The sequence below is a fragment of the Geotrypetes seraphini genome, chromosome 15, assembly GCF_902459505.1.
Source record: "Geotrypetes seraphini chromosome 15, aGeoSer1.1, whole genome shotgun sequence".
NCBI classification, from domain to species: Eukaryota; Metazoa; Chordata; class Amphibia; order Gymnophiona; family Dermophiidae; genus Geotrypetes; species Geotrypetes seraphini.
The window spans coordinates 22,406,338-22,432,413 of record NC_047098.1 but is presented as its reverse complement, the minus strand read 5'-3'; the positions used below and the strand labels follow the sequence as shown (position 1 = coordinate 22,432,413).

Below are 26,076 nucleotides of genomic sequence, written 5' to 3'. Positions count from 1 at the left end.
CCGGTCATTCGTGGTCAGAAAATCCATGAATGACCGCGAACAGCGAACCACGAATGACCAGGGGAACAGTGTACACCAGTGGTCTCAAACACGCGGCCCGCCAGGTACTATTTTGAGGCCCTCGGTATGTTTATCATAATCACAAAAGTAAAACAAAACAGTTTCTTGATCATATGTCTCTTTAGCTATAAATGACAATATTATTATTAAGACTTAGCCAAAAGGAAAGATTTATAAACTAAAAAGAGTTTTACCTCATGCAAAATTGTCATTTCTTTAATAAGACATTAACTATTTTTTTCTGCGGCCCTCCAAGTACCAACAAATCCAAAATGTGGCCCCGCAAAGGGTTTGAGTTTGAGACCACTGGTGTACATCATCAAAAGGTCTGATATTAAAATCCTGAAATCTTGATTGCCAATGTCATGCTCACATCATGTTCCCTGGGCTCAGTTTCAGGATGTAATTCAAGACAAAGATTTGTGCCTAGTTTGTCTCTCCCCAATGAACCTGAATGCTTTCATTATTCATTTTTAATGAATGTGTGGTTGCTCACCCTCACCTTACACATTCTCAATATCATCAGTACATTTCGTGTTCTGTAAGGCCAGTGTGAACGTTTGCTAAAGTTCCAAAGCTTGCAACAAGTGAATGAACAGGCTGGTGCTGTAATGGAAGGGTAATGATCAGAATTATTATGCTAGTATCCCCTTGGGAGTGGAGGCCCTGCAGAGGGGGGTGATGGGAAATAATATTTTCCATTTGTGCAATAAGAATGTTATAAAATAGCTCCAGCTCATTAGGTACATACAGATCAAGCTAAGCTCGACTTTTTTTTTTTTTTAAATCTCATATTTCACTGCATGCAGAGATTTCCCGATTTTCTTAGAAACAACGAAGAGAACAAATCCCAGGACACACTGGAACGGAAACATAAACAAAATCAGTCTGTTCCCTGATGACCTGGTAATCTCAAATCACATGTAAATAACAGGAAAAGTAAGAAGATTGGCTTTAACTACTGTGTCACCCAAGTAGTATAATTTACATAGTTATTCTGGTTTCTATTTTATAAATTTTAGGTGGTTTACAATTGATTGCATATGAAATAAGAACATGAAATGTTAAAACGATCTTTGACAGCACACGGGGCCCCTTTACTAATCCGTTTTAATTTTATTATTTTTATTTATTTTAAAGTTTATAGCAGGGCTGCCCAAAAGGTCAATCGCGATCGACCAGTAGATTGCGAAGGCACCACGAGTCGATTGCGGAGCCCATCCCGAGCTCCGTGATAGACTCACGTTGCCAACGCGTTCTTCCTGCTTCTACACCGTAAAGAGTACACAGAAGCGCCGGGCAGAGCAGCCTTCCCCACCCGATGTCAATTCTGACGTCGGAGAGGAAGTTCTGGGCCAGCCAGGCAGCGATTGGTCATTTTAAAAGTAGCTCGTAAAGCCCAAAAAGTGTGGGTACCCCTGGTTTATAGCCTAAACGGTTTACAAAATCTTACATACATGAGTTTTAAGACAATATAAAAACAAATAATCATAAATAATCAGATCCACAGAAAATCAGCAAACAGGAAAAAATCAATGCCTAAAAAAAAGGCTTTTGCAAACAATTGTGTTTTAAGTAGTTTCCTGAACGCAACTCTATTAACACATTTCTGGTGTCTGCCCTACAAGAGAGTGCCACAGTTTTACCCCTGCACAGCAAAAGGTTGTTGCGCTGGTTTCTATGTGCTTTAAGAGCTAATGTGGGTTTTATTGAGCAGTAGACATTAGCCTTCATGGTAAAAATCCCATGTTAGCTGCATTCATGGGAATGGACGGGAAAATGATTGTGACGTGGGCAAGCAAAACTGTGGCCAGACATGAAAGCTAATATGTATGGGTCAGTACCACACCTTGGCTGTCCCAACTGCGGGTAGCATTCCCCTACCCCGACCTGATGACAAACGCATCCCTTGATTGAACAACCCTGTTCATCAAGAAGCTCCAGCCCTACAGAAAAACCTGCCACTCACAGAGCCTACCTTCCCCTAGCCCCATGGGTCCAAATTGGTGGGGAAGTGGTCTCGGGCAGCAGTAATCCTCCAGCACTGCTGTTTGGGTTGGCACTAAAATTTAAAATGGTATCATGGATGAGCTTTAGATCAGAGTCTACACTATCAGATGCATGTGATTCAGGAGATGGGTAAATATACTTAAGATGTGGGTGGGGTAGAGGTAATACACCTTACTTTGCATTTTCAATGCCTTCTCCATAGTCTGTATCCCTGCCCATGTACCTTCATGTATAGAAACATAGGGCTCCTTTTACTAAGCTGCGATAGCATTTTTAGCAAAATGCTGGCGTTAAGGTCTAGCGCTCACGGCAATTCAGCGCGCGCTAAAACCGCTATCGCAGCTTAGTAAAAGGAGCCCATAGAAACATGATGTCAGATAAAGGCCAAATGGCCCATCTAGTCTGCCCATCCGCAGTAACCATTATCTCTCTCTCTATTGGCTAAGGCTCTTAAATTTACATCTCCTCTTTTTATAGGTTAAAGTTCTTTGTACCTGCATTGTGATATCATAGAACTTTATGGTTATAGAAACGTTGTAATATGATGGCAGATAAAGGCCAAATGGCCCATCTAGTCTGCCCATCCGCAGTAACCATTTTCTCTCTCCGAGAGATCCCACTTGCCTATCCCAGAAAAACTGTACAAATTGAAGTTTTTCCCATGAATTTGATTGTGCATGATCAGAAAATAATTTTTTACAAATTTTTTTAACCCATCTTGGGATCTTTCAAAGCCACTGATTACATAAACCTCCACTTTTCTTAACGTTTGCTATTATTTTTGCTTAATGGAACAAGTTTCTTGGTATTAAAGCTATAATTTTTATGTTTTCACACTCAACAATGATACATTTATTTATTTAAAAAATTTATTTTCCGCCTACAGTCTAGGCAGATTATAATAAAACAAACACAGAATATTTCACATAATCTTCAGAACAAAACAAACTGCAGCAACTAAGCCTACTACATCATTCCCTCTTCTAAAATATCAAATATCAAATCTCACAAAGACATTTCAATCAAAAAGGAATATTTCACAACATTTCGCTCTAGAAAAAAAGCCTGTACAAATAAGTAAGTTTTCTATTTCTTTTTTAAAGATTTTAGCTCTCTACATACATACATTTTAGGTCAAGTCTGTTTTATTGAAAAAGAACAATAAATGGAGAGGCACTAGCTAGGACTTCAGAAGAACGGGACTTGGGAGTAATCATCAGTGCAGACATGAAAGCTGCCAAACAAGTAGAGAAGGCCTCGTCCAAGGCAAGGCAAATGATGGGATGTATCAAGAGAAGCTTCGTCAGCCGCAAACCTGAAGTCATGATGCCACTGTATAGAGCCATGGTGAGACCTCATCTGGAGTACTGTGTGCAATTCTGGAGGCCACATTACCGTAAAGATGTGCTTCGAGCCGAGTCGGTCCAGCGGATGGCCACTAGAATGGTCTCCGGACTCAAGGGTCTCTCATACGAAGAAAGACTGGGCAAATTACAGCTCTATACTCTAGAGGAACGCAGGGAAAGGGGTGACATGATTGAGACATTTAAATACGTCACAGGTCGTGTAGAGCTGGAAGACGACATATTCGTTCCCAAGGGACCCTCGGTCACAAGGGGGCACCCGCTTAAACTTAGAGGAGGGAAATTTAGTAGTGACACCAGGAAGTACTTCTTCACAGAAAGGGTGGTGGATCAATGGAACAGACTTCCGGTGCAGGTGATCAAGGCCACCAGCGTGCTCGACTTTAAGAATAAATGGGACATCCACGTGGGATCCCTACGAAGGTCGAGCTAAGGAACTAAGTCATATGCACTCAGACTTAATGGGGTGGGTCAGTAGAGTGGGCAGACTTGATGGGCTGTAGCCCTTTTCTGCCGTCATCTTTCTATGTTTCTATGTTTCTATGTTTCTAGTTTCTCCAACATACTTATTATAACAATTGGGATTGGATTCCTTAGAACCCCATTAATACATTGTTACAACCACAAAAGAATAGGAAAACTTTCTCCTGTCATCGAATATTGTTAAAATAAATCTATATCTTTTTGTTTAAAAATTTAATAAAAATTTTTTTGAACACAAAAAAAAAAAAAATAAATTTAGCAGTATTGTATTAAACGAACCTTCAATATCTGTACTATATTGTAGGAAATAACAGAAATTTAACATACAGTATTTCGCAACTAGCTAAGCACGTACACTTTGGTATAGTCATCTACCAATGGCGTTCCAAGCATTCAATGTCTTCTTGAAATAGTCAGGATAAAGCCTGCGATTCTGTTCAACTCCTGCAACAAGTCCTCACCCAAGGAGTCGAACAGCATCGCAGGCTTTATCCTGACTTTGTCAAGAAGACATTGAATGCTTGGAACGCCATTGGTAGATGACTACACCAAAGTGTTTAGCTATTAGCAAAGCATGCTAACCCCCTCTTCTATTAAACCGTGCTAGCAGTTTTTAGCGCAGAGAACCGCACTGAATGGGCCCGTGCTGCTCCCACGCTCATAGGAACACTATGAGCGTCGGGAACAGCGCAGGCCATTCAGCGCAGCTCCCCGCGTTAGAAACTGTTAGCGCAGTTTAATAGCGGAGGCCCTAAATTTCTGTTATTTTCCACAATAAAGTGCAGGTATTGAAGGTTCTTTTAATAAAATACAACTACACCTTTTGCATAAAATGTCTTTCTATCATTATTTAACCCCCACCCCCACCCCTTTTACAAAACCGTAGTGTGATTTTTAGCGCTGGCCGCAGTGATAACAGCTCCGATGCTCATAGGAATTCTATGAGCATCGGAGCTGTTACCGCCATGGCTAAAAACCGTGCTATGGTTTTATAAAAGGTGGGGTTAATGACAAATGAATGTTTTCCTATTCTTTTGTGGTTGACCCCCACTTGTTATAATAAGCATATTGGAGACTCTAGTATTATTTCTGTACTCATTTATTGTTCTTTTTCAATAAAAACAAATTTGACATAAAATGTCTTTCTATCAATATATCATTGCTGAGTGTAAAAACATAAGTTATAGCTATAATACTGAGAAATTTGCCCCATTAAGCAAAAATAATAGCAAATGTTAAGAAAAATGGAGCTTTACGTAATCAGTGCCTTTGAGGGACCCCAGGATGAGCTTTAAAAAACATTTTTAAAATTATTTTCTGATCAAACACAATCCAATTTATGGGAAAAACTTCAATCCACACAGTTTTTCCAATTTTGGGATTTTCTGTACAACCTTAATGTTTATCCACCTCCTAAGCTATATGCTTTTCATGCATCTGATAAAATGAACTCTGGTCCTTAAAGGTTTATGCTTCAATAAATTGGTCAGTCTATAAGGTGCCACCTGCCCCTATCATTTTTTCAAACCCGGCCCAAAATAGATGCCCTCACTGTTCAGCTAAACGTTTTCAGTCTGTGGTGATAAAGTACAAAATATTCACTGACCCCCAGGTGTCAAAAGTCTTTCTTGCACACTCTTGTCTTTATCATCATATTGTATATCTGCTGCTTAAAATGTGACCTCGTTTTTACATGAATAATGGAAAATTAACTGTTCTAATCCTATAACACCAGTCCTTCCCTTTTTTCAAATGAAGCTGAATGAGTCCAAAACAAATCTACTTTGGCTTGGCCTAAAATGAGATCTGCTACCCTCGTTCATTTCCTTACCTTCTGGATCCACACTGCAGATTGAATTCTCAAGCAAAATCTTGGGTGTCATAGACTCTACGCTTTCATTTAATGACCATCTTAACTCTCTGGTAAAAAAATGTTTTTTTTTAGTCTCCACATGTTGAGAAAAGTGAGATCCCGTTTCCACCAACAACATTTTGCTGTCCTTACACAATCAATCATTCTTTCTAGGCTGGACTGTTGTAACTCCATCTATCTAAGTCTAACCAAGAAAAGTCATCAAAGACTGCATCAGATCCAGAATACTGTGGTTGGGTTGATTTTCGCAAAAAGCAGATTTGACCATGTCTCCCCGCTTCTGTCAAAACTTCACTGGCTTCCAGTAATTTCTAGGGTTCACTTTAAATGTGTCTGCCTAACATTCAAGATCTTGCATGGCACTCTTCCTCCTCTAATTCCACTATCTTGGAATTCTGCGAGATCCATCCAAAAACTTAAACTATCTTTCCCCTGGTTAAAAGGCGTTATCTATGCTGGTAAATTAGGGAAATCTCTTTTCTTCAAAATCACTGAGCTTTGGAATAACCTTCCTACCCAGCTGCGGAATCTGGGCTCCTTTCAATTACAATAGTACCTTGGATTACGAGTGTAATCCGTTCCAGGAGCATGCTCGTAATCCAAAATGCTCGTTTATCAAAGCGAATTTCCCCCATAGGAAATAATGGAAACTCGCTTTGATGCGTCCCCCCCCCCCCCCCCCGAGAACCGGCATTGCTCCCCTCGAAGGCCCCCCCTGCGATCCGGCACCCCCCCTGCCTCGAACCGGCATCCCCCCGACACGATCCGACCTCCCCCCCGACACGATTGGGCACCCCCCGACATGATCCGACATCCCCCCCGACACAATTGGGCACCCCCCCGCCGCTTCTTACCCTCATCTGGGCACTCTAGAAGATCGGACTCCTCGTCTGCTGGGCCTTGAGCATCTGAGCATGCTCAAGGCCTGCGAGTTCACGTTCACGTTCACTTGCAGGCCTTGAGCATGCTCAGATGCTCAAGGCCCAGCAGAGTATGGCCGATCTTCAAGAGTGCCCAGATGAGGGTAAGAAGCAGCGGGGGGGTGCCGGATCATGTCGGGGGGTGCCGGATCATGTCGGGGGGGGGGGTCTGATCGTGGCGGGGGGGTGTCCAATCGTGTCGGGGGGGTCGGATTGTGGCGGGGGGGTGCCGGTTCGAGGCAGGGGGGGTGCCGGATCGCAGGGGGGGTGCCGGATTGCGGGGGAGGGGGTGCTCGTAAATCGAGCCATGCTCGGTTTCCGAGGCACCGATTTTGCAAATGTTTTGCTCGTCTTGTAAAACACTCGCAAACCGGTGCACTCGTAAACCGAGGTACCACTGTATTCCGAAAACATCTGAAAACTTGGCTATTCTCAAAAATGTAAATTTCACTGCTCTCTTCATATTCACTAATTCTTATTATGTATTTTTCCTTATTTTAATGTAAACTGTGCCGAGCTCTATCTTTATAGAGAGGATGCGGTTTTTAAGCTTAAGGTTTAGTTTAGTTTAGTTTCTTAGCTCTTTTCCTTTAACCACCCCCTAGCCTCAGCACTTCTTGTTTCTGAGCGTCATTTTGTCTCTTGCTTCTATTATCGGGAAGATGAAACCCTGTACTCCTATCTCCTCAGGGGTACTTAAATGAAGAGCAAGGCTGCTGTGCTCAGTTTTCCAGAATACAAAGAAAGTCTGGTGTAATCTGTCATACTCAGATGGGAATCGGTAGTAACTGATACTCACCTCATTCAATATGAAATATTCAAATATTAATGTATCTCTTATTAGGCAGAGATAACTTGAGGTGAGGAAGAAAACCAAGGGGTAAAAATGGCCCGTCTTCCCAAATTATTGCTGAAAAGTCTATGCAGTGCCAAACTTGCTGCCAATGTGCCACACGCTCGTGTTTTGATTTGCTCTGGTTATACCGACGCCAGGAAGCCTCTTCACTCTGCTTGGGCAGCCCAGTGTCATAAGTACATAAGTACATAAGTACATAAGTAGTCGCCTCCGCCGGGGCAGACCAGAGGTCCATCCAGCCCAGCGGTCCGCTCACGCGGCGGCCCATCAGGCATATTGCCTGGTCAGCGGTCCCTGACTAATTTTATTGCCTACCTCTACAGTTATCTCTAAACCTTCCACTGCTCTTATCTGTACCCCTCAATCCCTCAATCTTCCGTAAACAAGTCACAGCATAAATTCAGGAAACAATAGGGTGAAACCTGTATTTGAACGCGTGTCCTTAGTGCAGTGCAAGCCCCAGAGCTCTGTATTTGTCAGAATATAAGCCGATAGCAAACTAAGGGGCCCTTTTACCAACATGCGCTAACAGAATTAGCACACACTAAGGGCTCCTTTTACGAAGCCGGGTTAACGGCTTTATCGCACGCAACCTTTTAGCGCCCGCTAGCCGAAAAACTACCGCCTGCTCAAGAGGAGGCGGTAGCGGCTACCGCGGCTGGCAAATTAGATCACGCTATTACACGCGTTAAACCACTAGCGCGGCTTCGTAAAAGGAGCCCTAAATGCTAACCAAGCATGTAGGCGGTAGCATCTTGGTGGTGGTGCCGGTGCCATCATGTGTGCCTTCAGTTCTCCACCTCTAGCTCTTGTTGGCGCGAGCAGCGGCCTTGGCGCTACCCTCTGATGTTAGCTTCCATGTCCGTGACTAGGATGTGATGCCAGAGGGAGAGCTGGCGCTGGCACAGTCAGCGAGTTAGAGATGCTGCTTGTGCTGGGAAAACTAAACAGGTGCGGGGGAACGGAAGGGGAGCGCATATGGCCGGGGGGGGGCAGGGAAGGAGTGGGGAGTGCCACCGCCTTGGGAACCTCCCACCCTCGCTATGCCACTGCATGTCGAACAGCATAAAAAGCACAACTATCTATGAATAATTAGATATTAGGAAAGGCACTGAATAGCCATGCCTGATAGCTTCTGGATGCTGTCAAAGACCCAGCCCTGAATTTCTGAGTCTCATTTAGCCAGGGTGTCAGGTCAAAAGCGCGCTGGGACAAAGGTGCGCCCAGACAATTGAGCGCAGCGCACGCCGCTGCGCCGCTCTAAATTACTGTTTTTAGTGCTCCGAAGGGGGGGGCGGGGGGGAACCCCCCCACTTTACTTAATACACATCGCGCCGCATTGTGGGGGCGTTGTGGGGGGTGTGGGGGGTTGTAACCCCCCACATTTTACTGAAAACTTCACTTTTTCCCTGTTTTTAGGGAAAAAGTTCAGTTTACAGTAAAATGTGGAGGGTTACAACCCCCCCAAACCCCCCATAACGCCGGCGCGATGTCTATTAAGTAAACTGGGGGGGTTCCCCAACAAAAAACCCCGTCGGAACCCCTAAAAACTGTAATTTAGAGCGGCGCGGCGGCGCGCGCTTTTGTCTTTCGCGCCGTTATCTATGAACCTTTAGCCAGTGGTGTTCAGCATTTTCCAGCTAAATATTGACCGGCAAGTTTTATGCAAAGAAATTCTATTTTATATATGTGTTGTTGTTTAATTGGTTTTATAATATATCTTTATCACAAGAAACAGGTTGTCATACACCTAGCTGTTGAAATATATCGTTCACAAAGAAGAATTTGGAAAGCTGACATGTTATCTTTACAGTTTGTTTTTGGGTTTTTTTACAGCCATTGTCCAGAACATAAATGGGGTTCATCTCTGGCATTTCCAGGTAAAAAGTCCATCTTCTATTCAGAGGATGATCAGCAAGCTGCAGAAGACCTTGAGGACCAAGCCAAACTCAGTCCCAATTACCCCTGCATATAAATGAAAACTCAGGGGATGACAAGTTCCCAAGATGCCAAACAGGATGTTAGACCTAAGCCACTTTTGGAAGGCCAGAAAAAGGAAACGGCTGACAATTCTCAGCCGATTTCTACAATAAACCCAGAAGTCTTTAAAGATAACCTACAAAAGAAAGCTATGGAGCTCATCAACAGTGCATGCGCATTTCTATCAGAAATAGAATTAGCAGCAAAGAACCTCAGGAAGGAAATCTCCAGCAGTGCACAATTGCAGAGAGATTCAATTCCGAATAGGTCCAGAAGCATCATAGAGCCAAGGAGATTCGCAAGAGTTGCACCCATGTCAAATAGAACCACTGGCTTCAAAGAGAAAAATCTGTATTTCAAGTCTTCCAGTACCTTCTCCAGAGCCAGAATGAACTCTAAGGCAATTGTTAATAATAAAAGAAGGAAAAATCTACCCAGGCCACCAAAAGGAGAACAACAGTCAGGTGATACAGCAGGAGGCCAACAGGCTACAGTTAGAGAATGACACAGGGACAAATTTGCCCCCGGCCTGTCCCTGAAAATTTTGTCCCTGTCCCTGTCCCATTCCTGTAAGCTCTGCCTTAACCGCACAAACCTCAAACACTTATGATTTTAAAGTGTTTGAGGCTTGTACAGATGAGGACAGAGCTTAGGCATTGGTAGAATGAGGCATTATGATGTCACAATCTGAGCTCTAGAATGTTGCTACTTATGATTTCAAAGTGTTTGAGGCTTGTGCAGATGAAGACAGAGCTTAGGCATTGGTGGAATGAGGCATTATGACATCACAACCTGAGCTCTAGAATGTTGCTACTTATAATTTTAAAGGGTTTGAGGCTTGTGCAGATGAGGGCGGAGCTTAGGCATTGGTGGAATGAGGCATTATGACATCACAGTCTGAGCTCTAGAATGTTGCTACTTTTGATTTTAAAGTGTTTGAGGTTTTGTGCAGATGAGGACGGAGCTTGCAGGAATGGGACAGGAAAAGAATTTGCGAGGACGGGACGAGAAAATGAGTTCCCGCGGGGATGGAGAAAAATTTGTCCCCGTGTCATTTTCTAGTGCAGCATTACAAAATAAGATTGGGTGTCCTCTTGGATGACTGGGAGCCGGGGGATAGATTTCAGAGGAAAACGGGTAATAAACAAGGCTGTTCACTATTCTTAACAGCTTTCCAATTTGAGTTGGGACTGGCCTATATTAGCTAGCATTAGAGAATGACACAGGGACAAATTTGTCCCTCGAGTTTTTTTTGCTGTCCCTGTCCCATTCCTGTAAGCTCTGCCTTAACCGCATAAGCCTTCAACACTTATGATTTGAAAGTGTTCGAGGTTTGTGCAGATGAGGATGGAGCTTGCAGGAACGGGGCAGGGATAGGAGAAGAACTCACGGGGACGGGATGGGAAAATGAGTTCCCATGGCGAGGGAGGGGGGGGGCGGAAATTGTCCCCATGTCATTCTCTAGCTACAGTGACCTTTCTCTATCACGTGATTCTGCTTACAAAGCTCTTCTCTCACTGCACCTCATTCTCTTTCAAAACGGTAAGCATTCAGAAGCCTATTCAGTAACTATTTCTCTCTTTATAGGCCTGAGGCAGATCTTTAGCTAATGCTTTAATTGGGAACAAAATGCAAGAGCAGGTGTGCCGACTGGGGATCTGCTAGACCAGTGTCCCGCAAACTTTCTCAAGCTATGGCCCAGTAAACCTAGTGGCTGCAGCTCGAGGCATCCGGAAGTGCACGGATGTCACCGCGATGACATCACGTGTGTGTGTAACATGATCACATCGACGTCCAGGCACGCGCGAAGGCCTTCCAGAAGGTTCCCTGAGATGTCAGAAGGGGCGCCAGCAGCGAAGAGGGCCGGAGAGAAGGAGAGATGCTGGTGCCAGCGGATTGTCTACAGGATGCGTCTCTTGCCGTGAGAGGCGCGTGCTGTAGGCAGTCAGCCTGCGCCAGCGCCTCTCCTCCTCTCCCATGTGCCGCGGCGCACCTGAAATCTCAAGAGGCATACTAGTGTGTCACGGCACACAGTTTGAGACTCACTGCCCTAGACAGTGGATGGGCAGTGGCAACCAACCTGCTGACCGAAGGCATTGGTCTGCCCAGTTCTAGTGTAGAGCCAGCTGCATCCTGTGCATTCTTTAAAAAGAAGTTCTCAGACAAATTAAAACAAATTTTTTTTTTTTTTAAAAAGCACACATACACACACAGTTACTAACACAAGAATACCATTTCCAATCGTTTTATACTTACATAAAATTCTCAAGTCATTTTATTATTATACTTGTACGAGAGCTCACCTTTCTCATGCATGTTTGTTCAGCTCAATTGCCATTTTATTTCAATACTAGTTTTTTAGCCCGTTACATTAACGGGTGCTAGAATAGATGTGTAGACTTAGGCATTTCTTTCTTTCTGTCTCTCTCCCTGCCCCCTTTCTTTCTTTCTGTCTCTTTCCCTGGCCCCCTGTCTGTCATTCTTTCTGTCGCTCTCCCTTCCCCCTGTCTGTCTTTCTTTCTTTCTTTCTGTATCTCTCCCCCTGTCTGTCTTTCTTTCTGTGTCTCTCCCTGGCCCCCTGTCTGTCTGTCTTTCTTTCTGTCTCTCTCCCTGCCCACTATCTGTCTGTTTGTCTTTCTTTCTTTCTCTCTCCCTGCCCCCTTTCTTTCTTTCTGTATTTCTTTCTGTCTCTCTGCCTGACTGTCTTTCTTTCTGTCTCTAACAAGTGCTAGAATATGTGTATGTGTGTCTGTAGTTATTTCTTTCTCTCTCTGTGCTTAGCCTGTTTCAGTATTTTTTTTCACATCTGCGGGAGGAGGAGGAGGCCGGGGCGCGCGGGATGGCGGGGAGTCTGAGGTTGGGCGGAGCTAGGCAGAGCCGGGTTCGGGCATGGACCTTGCGTTCGCTGTGACTCAAAACTGGTGCCAGCGCTGCAGGCAAACGAATGACTCGGTCAGCTCCTCCTCCCTGCACACTACCACCTCTCCCAGGGCTGTCACGGCACCCCGCCGGGTCTTCATCACTCTAACGGCCTTGCCTCCCACCCCCGGACAGCCACAGCGCCCGCCCACCTGCCAGTCTCGCGCTCCCAGCCATGGCTTCTGAACGCCGTTGCCCCAGCCAATCGGCGGCCGCCTTGGTCTCGGCAGCTCCGCGGTGCTAGGCGGGCACAGCCAATGCTGCTGTCACGCCAACCCGCCGCCGAGCCAGCCAATGGACATCACCCTTGTGGCTGGCGTAGTGAAGAGACGGCACAGTGCAGCCTGCTCTGAGGGGAGGGGGGAAGTCCGCTGTCTTTTCCGCCTCCAGTTTCACTCCGCTCTTGTTTCCGCTGTGCTACGGGCCCGGGACGCATCATAACGGTAAGTAGCAGGCTCGGGAAGGCGACGGCAGAACTCCGCATTTGCTCCCTCCACCGCCTGTGGTGGCATAGTAAGCGTGCATGCGCACTCTTGCCGGCACATCCCGACAGATCAGATCTCAGGAAACACGCGGTGAGAGTGCGCATGCGCGCGTAGCATTTTATTATTGTAGATTACTGATATTAACCTTCCTTGTGTCTTCATTCTCCCTGCCCCCATGTGTAAGATCAGTGATATCGAGTGAGTCTTCTGTGCAGTGAGTGACGGGAGAAATAAGGAGATTCCTCTAATTTGTAAGGCTGGTTATGGGAGGAGTCAGTGGATCTCCGTTGCAATGTGAGTAAGATAAATGATAGAAAGAGCGAATCTCCATTTTAGCATGTGAGGCCAGGAATGGGAGGAATGAGGGCATCTCTACTGTAATGTATAAAGCAAGTTTCAAGTTTCTTAGGATTTTATATCCTGCCTATCAAGGTTATCTAAGCGGTTTTTACAATCAGGTACTCAAGCATTTTCCCTATTTGTCCCGGTGGGCTCACAATCTATCTAACGTACCTGGGGCTATGGAGGATTAAGTGACTTGCCCAGGGTCACAAGGAGCAGCGCGGGGTTTGAACCCACAACCCCAGGGTGCTGAGGCTGTAGATCCAACCACTGTGCCACACACTCCTCCAGGAATTGAGACGCACTGTATTATATAAGTCCAATAACTCTGCATAACAAATTTTAACTTTTTTTTCTGGGGCAAGAAGAAAATGAGGTTTACTTTATAGAATTTGACCTCCTATGTAGAGAATGACACAGAGACAAATTTTTTCCTGTCCCCGCGGGAACTCATTTTTCAAATCCGGTCCCCGCGAGTTCTTTTCCTGTCTCTGCCCCATTCCTGCAAGCTCTGTCCTCATCTGCACAAGCCTCAAACGCTGTTAAAATCATAAGTGCTCGAGGCTTACAGGGATGGGGCAGGGACAGCAACAAAACTCACAGGGACGGGAAAGGGAAAAAATTGAACCCATGTCATTCTCTACTTATGAAAATAGCCTCAGTGTTCTCCTAACACTTATAGTTTTTGAGCAAATCGCAAATATTTACAGCATGAGACGTCATAATGTAACGCATTGCGCCGATTTAAGAGTTCCTATAAATATTATTTTCTAGAATCGTTTTGCTGTTGAAGTGCGTTTATAAACGAGATTAGGAGCATCTCTAATTAATGTCTAACAATAGTCAGCCAGCATTGATGAATTCCATCTGCCCTGGTATCGTTTCTCCATTGTAGCAATGTCCTGGTGAAAGTGAAACCTTTCCCCGTGCTCATCACTAACACTACCAAGATTATCGGGGAGAGGGGGGGGGGGGGAATCTAATTTGAGGCAAACTGTTTTAATATTTCACAAGAATTAGAAAATAGAGCGAAAATGTTAATTTTTGCATTAAATAATGCTCTTTTGCCAAAAATCAGAGTGTTATACTGAAAAATTAAGGTCAGTTTTGAATTCAGTGACCCCCAAATCATTATAGAACACCCACTACATTCATGCTCCAAAAACTTTATTGCACAGTGTAATCGGAGGAAAAAGAATAACTCCACTGTAGTGTTTGAGACTAGTCAGGGCCAGTGTTAGGAAGTGCCAAACAAAGCAATTGACCTGGGTCCCTGTACCACAGAAGCCCAAGTTGCTTCAATCTGTAGGAGGCATATTCTGTAGGTAGGCTTTGGGACCCCCTTCTCCAGTTGGTATCCTGAGTTCCTGAATGTTTAGCACCACTCATATGTCAACTGATCCTCCTGCCGGCCTCGTGGGCATGGCCATTCTATCTCAGCGTATAACCCTTTTGGGGCTACCGTATCTAAACGATATATCCATCTCTAAAATTCAAGATTCGTTCTGGATTACTTCCCGCCCTCCCCTCCTCTAATTGGTCTATGACCCGCCATCTCAACTCCTCAGTGTTGTGTTTCTTAAGGATCCAATGATATACACACACAAGTATATATTCACACATTTACAGAATTTTATTAAATTCTATGAATACGAATTGAGCTAAATTAAAAGATGTGAGACTGAGATGTTGGATTGAGAATTCTCTTTATAAATTGTGCATGCATATACACAATAATTTCTACATTGCCAATGGTTTGTGCATATGCTCACCACTGGTGTAGTATGGGGGGGGGGACAGTCTGCCCCAGGTGCAGTCTTTGTAAAGGGCACAGGTACCCGTCCTCCTCTCCACCCCCTTTCTTCCTGAACCCCCCCCCCCCCCCCGGCCACACATGTTCACTCCTTCCTTTTCCTCATACCTCTTTAGTTTTTTCATATGCGAGCAGCATTATAAACTTGCTGCCTGCACTGGTGTCACCTTTCTCTTTTTTTTTTTTTTATTATTTATTTATAGAGTTTTACAATATTTCCAAGCATATACATCTTGTACAGTAAAGTGAGATCAAACAACATGTTAAACTAAAATTCCAAAATTAACATTTACTACAAGGAAATATTAAACTAGCTGATCTCACACTAGTCCTCGATATTATTGGATCCATAACTAAGAGTAGAATATATATAATTCAAATTAATTAATTAAGAAAAAAATCCTTATCTGGCTAAAGTGCAGGGAACTAACTTTCCATGGACGTTATTATGTTGTTATTCCTTTTTCTAGACGTTTCATTGAGAGAAAACTAATCAGTTGAGATGGCTCTGTAAATATATATTTCAATGATAAATATCTAACTACACATTTACATGGGTATCACCTTTCTCTGACGTCACTTCCAGAACCCATGCCTAGGAAATGACATCAGAGGTATAGCCAACACGATGCGGGCAGCAAGTTCATGCTGTTGCTCTCGTCTGGAAAATTAAAAAGGTATGGGGGAAGGGAAGGGGGCACATTGCAGCAGGGAGAGTCGAGAAGGAGCGGGGGGTGGAGGAGAGGGGGGGGGGGGCACTACCGCCTCTGGCGCCCCCTTACCCTCACTATGCCACTAGTGCTCACTATTGAGAGCGTGCACCCACTTTCTGTAAAAGTGTGCACTGCTTGCAAATATTGCACTCTTTATTGGCTCATTTTAATGTTTGGGGTTTTTTTTCCTTTTATTTATTTATTTATTTTTTAAAATTTATCATTTTCAAATTACAAATCAAGGATCACATGTACAGAAAGATAAAGATAAGCCAATAAGGCAATAAGATATTCATTCTAACATCTCAGACATCAATAAAAAGAAAATCATTATAGCTTAACTTCAGCTCAAGTCCACAAATGGGAGCCAAGGTATACATTGCAGAAGATTAAAAGAACATTAGCAAACTGAGTTGCTATTTAAAGAAAAAAACAGGCCCTTTAGACTTAGACAGGATAACAATAATCAATTTCGCCCTCATAATTTCCCTTAAGCCTGAGGCGCTGTAGACAAGAATGTTGTCAGCTGGCTTGGATCAAAGAAAACATATTTTTTCATACGATATTGTATCACACATTTACAAGGATGTTGAAGAAAAAAGGTCGCCCCCCAAAGCTATAACCCCTGGTTTTAAAAGAAGAAGTTCACGTCTCCTTTTTTGCGTATCTCGAACCAGATCCGGAAAAATCAATATTTTAAGTCCCATAAATTATTTTTTTTGTCTATTTTTAAAGAAAAGCCTAAGAAACCAGTTTTTATCTGGTGCTAAGGGTACTGTAATCAATTTATTAAGGTTGAACTTAAAGACAAGTATACAGTTCGTGAATACAGATTCACAATAAAACAACAAGAATTCCTTACGGTGAAAAAGAGTTCACCACAGGAATAAATTTGGATTATTTAGTCCACAATTTGAGAGACCAAGAAAAAGATTAATAATGCAGAAGAAACTTAGGCTCGTTTAAATTTGTTAACGACATGCAATCACACATGATATGTTATTGATATTTCCTATGTCAGCGTGTCGCAAACTTTTTGAACTGTGGCACACTAATCTCTGGGCTGCGGCTAGAGGGCACCCGTAAAAGCGCAGATGTCGACGCAAGTCAGCAGTCAGCCGGCACCGGTGCCCCTCCTCCTCGCCGGCTTCTCGGGGCATACCTGGAATCTGACGCGGCACGCAGTTTGCGATACACTGTCCTATGTCATTGTAAATGATAACCTGCTCCTTTTCATAAACTAAACTAAAACATAGGGCTCCTTTTATCAAGGTTAAACCGCCTTAAACCGCGTTAAACCGCCTGCCACGCTAGTCGCTAACACCTCCATTGACGAGGCGTTAGTTTTTTGGCTTGCCGCAGGGGTTAGCGCGTGATGAAATGTCCAACGTGCTAACCCCCCCCCCCCCCCCCCCCGTAGCACACCTTGATAAAAGCCCTTAGATTTATAGGCCGGGTCATCTTCATATAATAAAGCTCGACTCGGTTTACATCAATTAAAAAACAATATAGAAAAGAACATAAGTTTACAATTTAGAGAATTTTAGTTTTTGCGAAAAAATTGAAATGAACCGAATTCTCTTAACCTTAAAGGAATATCATTCCATATTTCTGTTGGTTTGAAAGAATAGGATTTCCCTAATGTACCAGTAAAAACGATTCCTGCAATTGATATATAAGGTCATTTCAGCAGGATTGCTGGACTATATTAATACTAAAGCAGAGACATTTGGTCAATAAGCAGAATATAGTCTTAGAAAAAGGGAACTTCTGTTCTTATTCTGTAAAACCAGGACACATCAGGAAGTTCTTCTGATTAGCTTGGTTCATAGACAACTCGGCGAAAGACAAAGGCGCGAGCCGACAACTGAGCGCAAGACCGAGGGGCGCGCCAAAGAAAATTACAGTTTTTATGGGCTCCGACGGGGGATTTTGTTGGGGAGCCCCCCCCCCCAGTTTACTTAATAGAAATCGCGCCGGCGTTGTGGGGGGTTTGGGGGGTTGTAACCCTCCACATTTTACTGTAAACTTACCTTTTTCCCTAAAAACAGGGAAAAAGTGAAGTTTTCAGTAAAATGTGGGGGGTTACAACCCCCCACACCCCCAACAACGCGGCGCAATCTCTATTAAGTAAAGTGGGGGGTTCTCCCCCCCACACACACACCCCCCCCCCGCCAGAGCCGTAAAAACAGTAATTTTGTGTGGCGCGCACCTCCGCGCTGCGCTCAATTGTCTGCGCGTGCTTTTGACCTGACACCGATTAGCTTTATTGAGCTGAACACAGTTGATTTCCAGTTTCCACATTTTAATACATTGTAGTGAGTCATTTATAGGGTGCATTCTTCAGAAAAGGAGCTAACTTTTGCTGCTGTTACTTTGGGGGCTACCTTGTGAACTTTGCCTGTTCAGATACCAGTGAACACCATGCAGAAGTCCCTTAATAAAGAAACGGAGTTGCATCAGATAGTGGACTTTGAATTATTATCAGTGAGAAATTAGAATTGTACAGATGAAACTCTCTTGCAGTTGTATTATACAGACATACTTTGACTTTGTATTCTGGTCTGAAGCTGTATTTCTTAAGCCCCGGAGTTGTGGTTTGAGGCTGTGTGTTGGTATGGAACTTTGCCTTATGTACTGGATGCTTCTTTTGAGGTCAAATAGCAGTACTGTGTCTTGGAGCTTCATATAGGTGCCATATCTTTAAACTGGACCATGGAGTTCTACCGGCATTTGGAAGAGCCAATGGACATTCTCCGAAGTCAAACCTGGTCCAATAGCCTCTTCCCTGTGTCTCCAGGTTACAAAAAATTAGTAAGTGCAAGTCACAGGTGACATCATTTGTTATATTATGACTAATCCTGAAAGAAAAGTGTCACTGCTTCAAGGCAAGATGAACCTTTTGTGTGCTCAATAAAAATGGTCAACAAAAAATCAACTGTGTGATCTTTGAAATGACCCATTCATCGCAACAGCTAAGAGGTCCTCTGTGTTTCAGGTAGGAAAAACATGATTTCCCCTTTTTGTTTTATTGGACTAACTGGTAATATGAAACCGTTAACTGCTACACTTACAATTGCGCCCCGAAAACCCAGCTCCCTTCATGCACGCAGTTGTCGGGGCGCGCATTTGACGGAGCGGAATTGTCGGCACGATACTGATGGTGTACCGGGTTGACCCGTCAAATGCACGCAGGACATCGGCACGTTGACACTTCTGCCCCGACATTTGCGCAGCAGAACAAATGCATGCCGCCCGCTCTCCCCACTCTATGCCTTCCCGTTAGCACTCAGGGATGGGGGGGGGGGGAACACCCCACTGCACTTAAAACTCCTGCTCTCCTCCCAAAGCCTTCCCGTTTCCGCTCTTTTGCTCTGAGGGAGAGGTGGGGGGGGGGATGCCAATGTTGAAGATTGCCGCTAACCCCCCCCCCCACTACACTTACAATTGCACCTTGAAAACCCCGCTTCCTTCAAGCGCACAGTTGTCGGTGCGCCCATTTGATGGAGCGGAATTGTCAGGGTGCAATTGTTATGCATGCTATTGACGGTGTACCCCTAGCAAGACATCTTTTTAATACATCAGTGGATACTGTGCCTGCCTTCTTCATCTGCTGGGCTATGTGATTGGCAATTCTATAATCCAGATCAGGGCTGCCAAAGTCCGGTCCTCGAGATCTACTGGCAGGCCAGGTTTTCAGGATATTCACAATGAATATGCATGAGGGAGATTTGCCTGCACTGCCTTCTTGGTATGCAAATCTCTCTCATGCATGTTCATTGTGGATCTCCTGAAAACCTGGCCTGCCAGTAGATCTCGAGGACCGGACTTGGGCAATCCTAGTCTAGACGTCCACATTTAGGCACTCCTTTGTGCGAGTATAGAATACTAGAGTGAACACATTTAGGCCAAAATTCTGTACAGGACGCGCTGCAGTTAGGTGGCAGGAGGTGCCCTACCGCCACCTAACTGACCAATCAGGGGGCACATTTCTAAAAATCATTGAAGGCGCCATTCTAGGGCACCCCGGTCTCACACCTATGGAGGTGCATAGAAATGCCTACGGATGCCTAAGGCTGGCGGGTGCGTGGTTTGTGCTCTAACCCTGTGTACATCCCCTTAAGTATTATGCAAATTATATACGTGTGCTAGATACAGAATAGTGCTTAGGTGGCACACTAAGAAAGAAGACTGTTTATGTTACTATTCTAAACATTTAAGCATATGGAGGCATTTTTGAAAAAAACAACGTCTTTAAGTCCAACTTGGACGTTTCCAGATGAACGTCCAAATTTGGAGGTACATAAATGGCCATTTTCAAATGAGAGACTGCTGGACGTTCAAATATAATTTTTTATTTTAAATCATATAATTAGACATCTTAACATAGTATCATAACATAGTAGATGACGGCAGATAAAGACCCGAGTGGTCCATCCAGTCTGCCCAACCATACATGCTCCACAAATTAATTCAGTTTAAATGGTCCTTTTTCCTATATATTTCTGGGCCAGAAATCCAGAGCCCTGGGTTCCATCTACCGGAATTTCCATCAAAGCTCACTCCAGTCCATCTTAACCATCCCAGTGCATCGAAACCCTCCCTGAATGTCCATATAAGGGACACGGCCGTGCAACAGTACTGGCCTTAGTTCCTTCAACATATACCCATTATTTTCTGATTAGAGATCCTCTGTGTTCATCCCACGCTTGTTGAACTCTGTCACTGTTTTCTGCTTCACCACCTCCCTTGGGAGCGCATTCCACGGATCAACCACCCTCTCCGTAAAGAAGAATTTCCTAACATTACTCTTGAATCTATCACCCCTCAATCTCAAATTATGCCCTCTGGTTTTACCATTTTCCTTTCTCTGGAATAGATTTTTTTCTACATTAATTCCTTTGAGGTATTTGAACATCTGAATCATATCTCCCCTGTCCCTCCTTTACTCTAGGGCAGGGGTGTCAAAGTCCCTCCTCGAGGGCCGCAATCCAGTTGGGTTTTCAGGATTTTCCCAATGAATATGTATGAGATCTATTACCATACAATGAAAGCAGTGCATGCAAATAGATCTCATGCATATTCATTGGTGAAATCCTGAAAACTCAACTGGATTGCGGCCCTCGAGGAGGGATTTTGACACCCCAGCTCTAGGGTTTACATATTTAGGGCTTATAGTCTCTCCTCACTTCTTCTGGCACAAACCTCCCACCATTTTTGTCGCCTTCCTCTGGACCTCTTCAAGTCTTTTTATGTCCTTCGCCAGAAACAGTTTCTAAAATTGAATACAATACTGCAAGTGAGTTCTCACCATCAACCTGTACAGGGGCTTTAACACCTTTCTTCTACTGGTCACCAGTGTTCCCTCTAAGCGGGCGGGTGTTGTGAGCAAACTTTTTTCACTGTGAGCTAAAAATATCGGGCGCCAGCAAGTTATGAGCCAAATAAATATGTTGCTTTCTACCACAGAACTTCCTTACGTTTGTATGGAATCTATCCCCTTTCAACTTTAGAGAGTGCCCTCTCGTTCTCCCTGCCTTAGCTACTAAGTCTATTCCCTTCAGTACCTTGAATGTTTCTATCATGTCCCCTCTCAATCTCCTCTGCTCAAGGGAGAAGAGGCCCAGTTTCTCTAATCTTTCGCTGTACGGCAACTCCTCCAGCCCCTTAACCATTTTAGTTGCTCTTCTCTGGATCCTTTCGAGTAGTACCGTGTCCTTCTTAAAGTACCAGTGCTGGACGCAGTACTCCAGGTGAGGGCGTACCATGGCCCGGTACAGCAGCATGATAACCTTCTCTGTCTCTTCAGTCCAGCATCTGCCCCTTCCATTCACTGTCTGTCTTTCCCTGCCATCTCTCCTCCTGCCCCCCCCCCACCCCCCAATTTGGTCTAGCATCCATCATCTTCCTTCTGTTCCCCTCATGGTCTGGCATCTCTATCCTTCCCTCCCCCCTGTGGTTTTTAGCATATCTCTCTTCTCATTTCCTCCACTCAGATCTGATCATTCTCTGCTCTCTCTTCCCTTTTCTTCTCTGGTCTTCCTTCTCTATTTTCTGCCTCCATCTAAATTAAATTCTTTCTTACTATTTAGTCCCGTTTCCCTCTTTTCACTGTGTCTACACACAGCTTGTCACCCCTTTCCCTCACCCCTCCATTATCTTACTATTTTCTTCCCCCTTTATTTATCTCCTCCTTCCATCCAGTATGTGTTCTTTCCCCACTTCCATTCAGCATCTGCTCTCCCTTCTCAACTGACATCCATCTGCCTTCTGCTCTCTCTCCCTTCTTCTCACTTCCATCATCTGTCCCCTTCTCTCTCTCTCTCATCTCCTCCATTCCATCATCTGCCCCTTCTCTCTCTCTCTCCCCCCCCCCCCAACTTCCATCATCTGCCCCCCTTCCCCTCACCTTTGTGGGTCACTTTCTTTCCCCTGAGGGTGGCTCATGTCCCAGGGGAAGCTTTGGCCGAGCAGAACCGCTTGATTGACAGTGGAACTTACTTGATTGATGTCGATGCTGGGGCCCGTTGCCGTTTGAAGGAAAAAAAAAAAGGTGGAAAAAAGGAACCTGTAAAGGCGAGAGGAAGGGAAACCTCCAGGACAGCTGCTTTTTGCCCTCCTTCAGCGGCCCAAGAGTTCAGACCAGCAGCGGCAGCTCTGTATGCTTTTAACTTCGGCACAGAGCTGCCCCTAATCAATAGTTTAGCGCGGTTTCATGAGGCAGCCTCGGGGCCTTTGATAGCCGGCCCGCTTCGATGATGCGATGTGGGCCGGCCTAGCAAAGGCCCCGAGGCTGCCTTATGAATCCGCGCTAAACTATTGATTAGGGGCAGCTCTGTGCCAAAATTAAAAGCATACAGAGCTGCCGCTGCTGGTCTGGAGGTGCGGAGACAAGGCAGGAGGCAAACGCGGTGGAAGGCAGGAGTCCCGGCGAAGGCAGGAGTCCCGGCACAGCGACTGCAACAGGAAGTTGCAAGTCAGCTGACGCCGGCCTTTCGTTGCGGCGGGGACCGAATCCTTCGTGGACCGGCAAGATTTTGTTTGCGGACCGGCGGTTGAAGAACTGTGCTCTACACTGTGTGCGCTGCGACGAGAAACTTGTGCGCTGCGAGGTAATATTTTGTGCGCGTGCGCACGTCAACGCAGCTTAGCGGGAACACTGCGTGGTCACACCTCTCTGTATACAGCCTTGCATCCTTCTGGCAACAGCCACCGCCTTGTCACACTGTTTCTTCACCTTTAAATCTTGAGACACGATCACCCCAAGGTCCCTATCCTCATCCGTGCATATCAGCCTCTCACCTCCCAGCACATAAGGCTCCTTCCGATTTCTAATCTCCAAATGCATTACTCTGCACCTCTTTGGATTGGATTTTAGTTGCCAGATATTAGACCATTCTTCTAACTTTTGCACTTTGGCCACTGGAATGTCCAGCCCACCAGAATGGCTAACTTTATACCCTATTTTCTATCAGAAATACATCCTAATCCTAACCATTTGGATTTGGGTGGGACCAACTTATTAATAGACTACCCACATCCCAACAAAGCAATGGTCTACCTTAGAGGGCACTGCTGTGAACTTCAAATAAAGGGTGCCAGCTGTATATCTCACCATAACTTTCTTACAATTTTGGGTGAGCCCTCCAAACCTACTATTTATCCTTCTATGTACTACCCTAAGAGCACTTATGGTTGCAGGTGGCACCTATATGGAAATATAGTAGGGTTTGGGTATGCTTACACATTCTGCCATAAATGTAGTAGTTAGAGTGGCTTATGGGCCTGGGTCCTCCTCTCTGTGGTTCATTAGCCTACCCATCAGGCTACTTAAGACACCTGGATGATGCTCTACTAGGCTTCCACATACCAGATGCTGCTGTTTTAGAAACAGGTATGTACCTTTTTATTCTCATTTTTGTGTGGTGGAAGGGGGTTCAGTGCGCACCGGGGGAGTTTGGGGTTGTCTTACCTTAATGCATGCAGTGGTCATCTGGTCAGTTTGGGTCCTTTGTGGCCCTTTAGACCCTTATAAAACATGTCTAATTCTAAACATTTAAGTTACGTCTAGGGTGTTTTGTAAAATGTTTGATTATTGCTGCAAGATGTCCATGTCTAACCCACCCTACAGAAAGCTCGCCCATAACATGCCTCCACCAAGCCCATCTCATTCTCTGAACATACAGAGGCTGGAACACCTCGCTAGAGGTTCAGAAAGACGGTTTTGATTATCGGCACGTAGACGTCCTGTGTCTCTCAAACTTTTTTAACTCTGGCACTCAAAATGATCAAATGTTTTTTTAATGGCACATTATAATTGAAATTATAAAATTGCAAAACCAACTAAAAATTTAATTTGAAATTTATTTAAAGTTCTTTAAGCTATGTACGGGTAATTGTAACAACAGTGAAACTAAAGTAGATAGTATAGAATTGCTAATCAATGTGATGGATGTGCTTGTTTTTGAGTGCAAATTAACTCAAAATGCGGCTCAATAGTTGACAAGCAAACACACATTTCATCATCCACCATCTGCAGTAATTCTCTTTTTTTTTAAATTTAATTTCTATCAAAGCTGAAAATCCAAGTTCGCAAAGATAAGAAGATCCAAACGGTAACAAAGCCTTGATTGCTTTGTTGCTCAAGTTAGGATAACTACTGCATAAAAATTAAAAATCAAGCTAAAATTACTTGCCGTTAGTTTTCTTGGAGCAATCATGTCAAAGAATGATGCTTGTCTGCAGTTGTATCCTTACGCACACAGATATTCATAATATTGACAAACTCTTGCGTATGCTACATACATGTCATCTCTTCTAGTGTATACTTATGAAGGGAATTTTAAAAAATAAAGTAAAATTCTGAAATCTCTCGTGGCACACCCGGAACCTCTTCGGGGCTGGCACACAGTTTGAGAGACACTGCTCTAAGCAGTTGTGCTCTATACTACTGTATAAAGAGTTGGGACAATGCTTCTTATTCCTTGCTGTGCCATGATGTTAACAAGGCTTAATTTGTTCTGCACAGCTGGCTTTGACAATTCTGATTCTGAGCCTTCGAAGGATGCCAAGACAACCGAGGTAAAAGGAAGCCAGAAGCTGGCCTTATATCCTGCACATATGGAAGAGAAGAAACAGGAGGATTCTCAGGCGTCTGGCCCTTTCTTCTACATTGGGGGCAAAAATGGGGCTCATCTGTAAGTATCTGATGGAACATTTCTCTTGGTTAAGACCAGGAAACGCTAAACCAAAGGTGAATGCCCAAGTCAGATGGACGGCAGGCCGGCTTATGTATCTGGAAGCCCTGGGCCAGTGCAAAGTAAACCTTCAGCCTTGTTTCTCCTCAATTATACTTGCATCCACCACGAGATTTTGATAAATGCAACATCATCCCCTTTATCAGAGCGACGCGTCTGATAAAGGGGATGGAAAACCTTTCATTCGCTGAGAGATTGGAGAAACTGGGTCTCTTTTCCCTGGAGAAGAGGAGACTTAGAGGGGATATGATAGAGACTTACAAGATCATGAAGGGCATAGAGAGAGTAGAGAGGGACAGATTCTTCAAACTTTCGAATAATAAAAGAACAAGAGGGCATTCGGAAAAGTTGAAAGGGGACAGATTCAAAACGAATGCTAGGAAGTTCTTCTTTACCCAACATGTGGTGGACACCTGGAATGCGCTTCCAGAGAGCGTAATAGGGTAGAGTACGGTACTGGGGTTCAAGAAAGGATTGGACAATTTCCTGCTGGAAAAGGGGATAGAAGAGTATAGATAGAGGATTACTGCACAGGTCCTGGACCTGTTGGACCGCCGCGTGAGTGGACTGCTAGGCACGATGGACCTCAGGTCTCTCTTTATAGGCCTGAGGCAGAACTTTAGCTAAGGCTTTAATTGGGAACAAAATGCCGACTGGGGATCTGCTAGACCAGTGTCCCGCAAACTTGCTCAAGCTATGGCCCAATAAACGTAGTGGCTGCAGCTCAAGGCATCCGGAAGTGCACGGATGTGGCATTGCTTATGTTCTTATGTTACTTCTTCTCCCAGTTGTGTAATTGGACATAAGTAACAGTTTGTAAGTTTATTTAGAATTGTTATCTTGTCCATTAATTTAATATCTGGGTGGCTTACAATCTGAAAGAAGAAATGTGTGTGGGAGGCTTCCTTTCAAGCCTCCCCCTCACCCCTTTCTTGCCCTAACCCCCAGGGAGTTTTTAAGCCCCACAGGTAAACTAGCATCTCTCCTTCCCTCATTTCTGG

The 26,076-nt window shown here is 44.5% G+C and overlaps 1 protein-coding gene across 5 annotated transcripts in view; it reads left to right on the top strand.

The window, feature by feature from the left end:
• Window positions 1-26,076, top strand: part of TTLL10 (tubulin tyrosine ligase like 10) — a 351,255-nt gene that overhangs the window by 257,950 nt on the left and 67,229 nt on the right. For all 5 annotated transcript variants that reach the window (XM_033921190.1, XM_033921191.1, XM_033921189.1 and 2 more), the window contains 2 exons: window positions 9,403-9,446; window positions 24,847-25,015. In XM_033921190.1, the coding sequence (XP_033777081.1) occupies window positions 9,403-9,446; window positions 24,847-25,015 (213 nt within the window). The remainder of the gene's footprint in view (window positions 1-9,402; window positions 9,447-24,846; window positions 25,016-26,076) is intronic.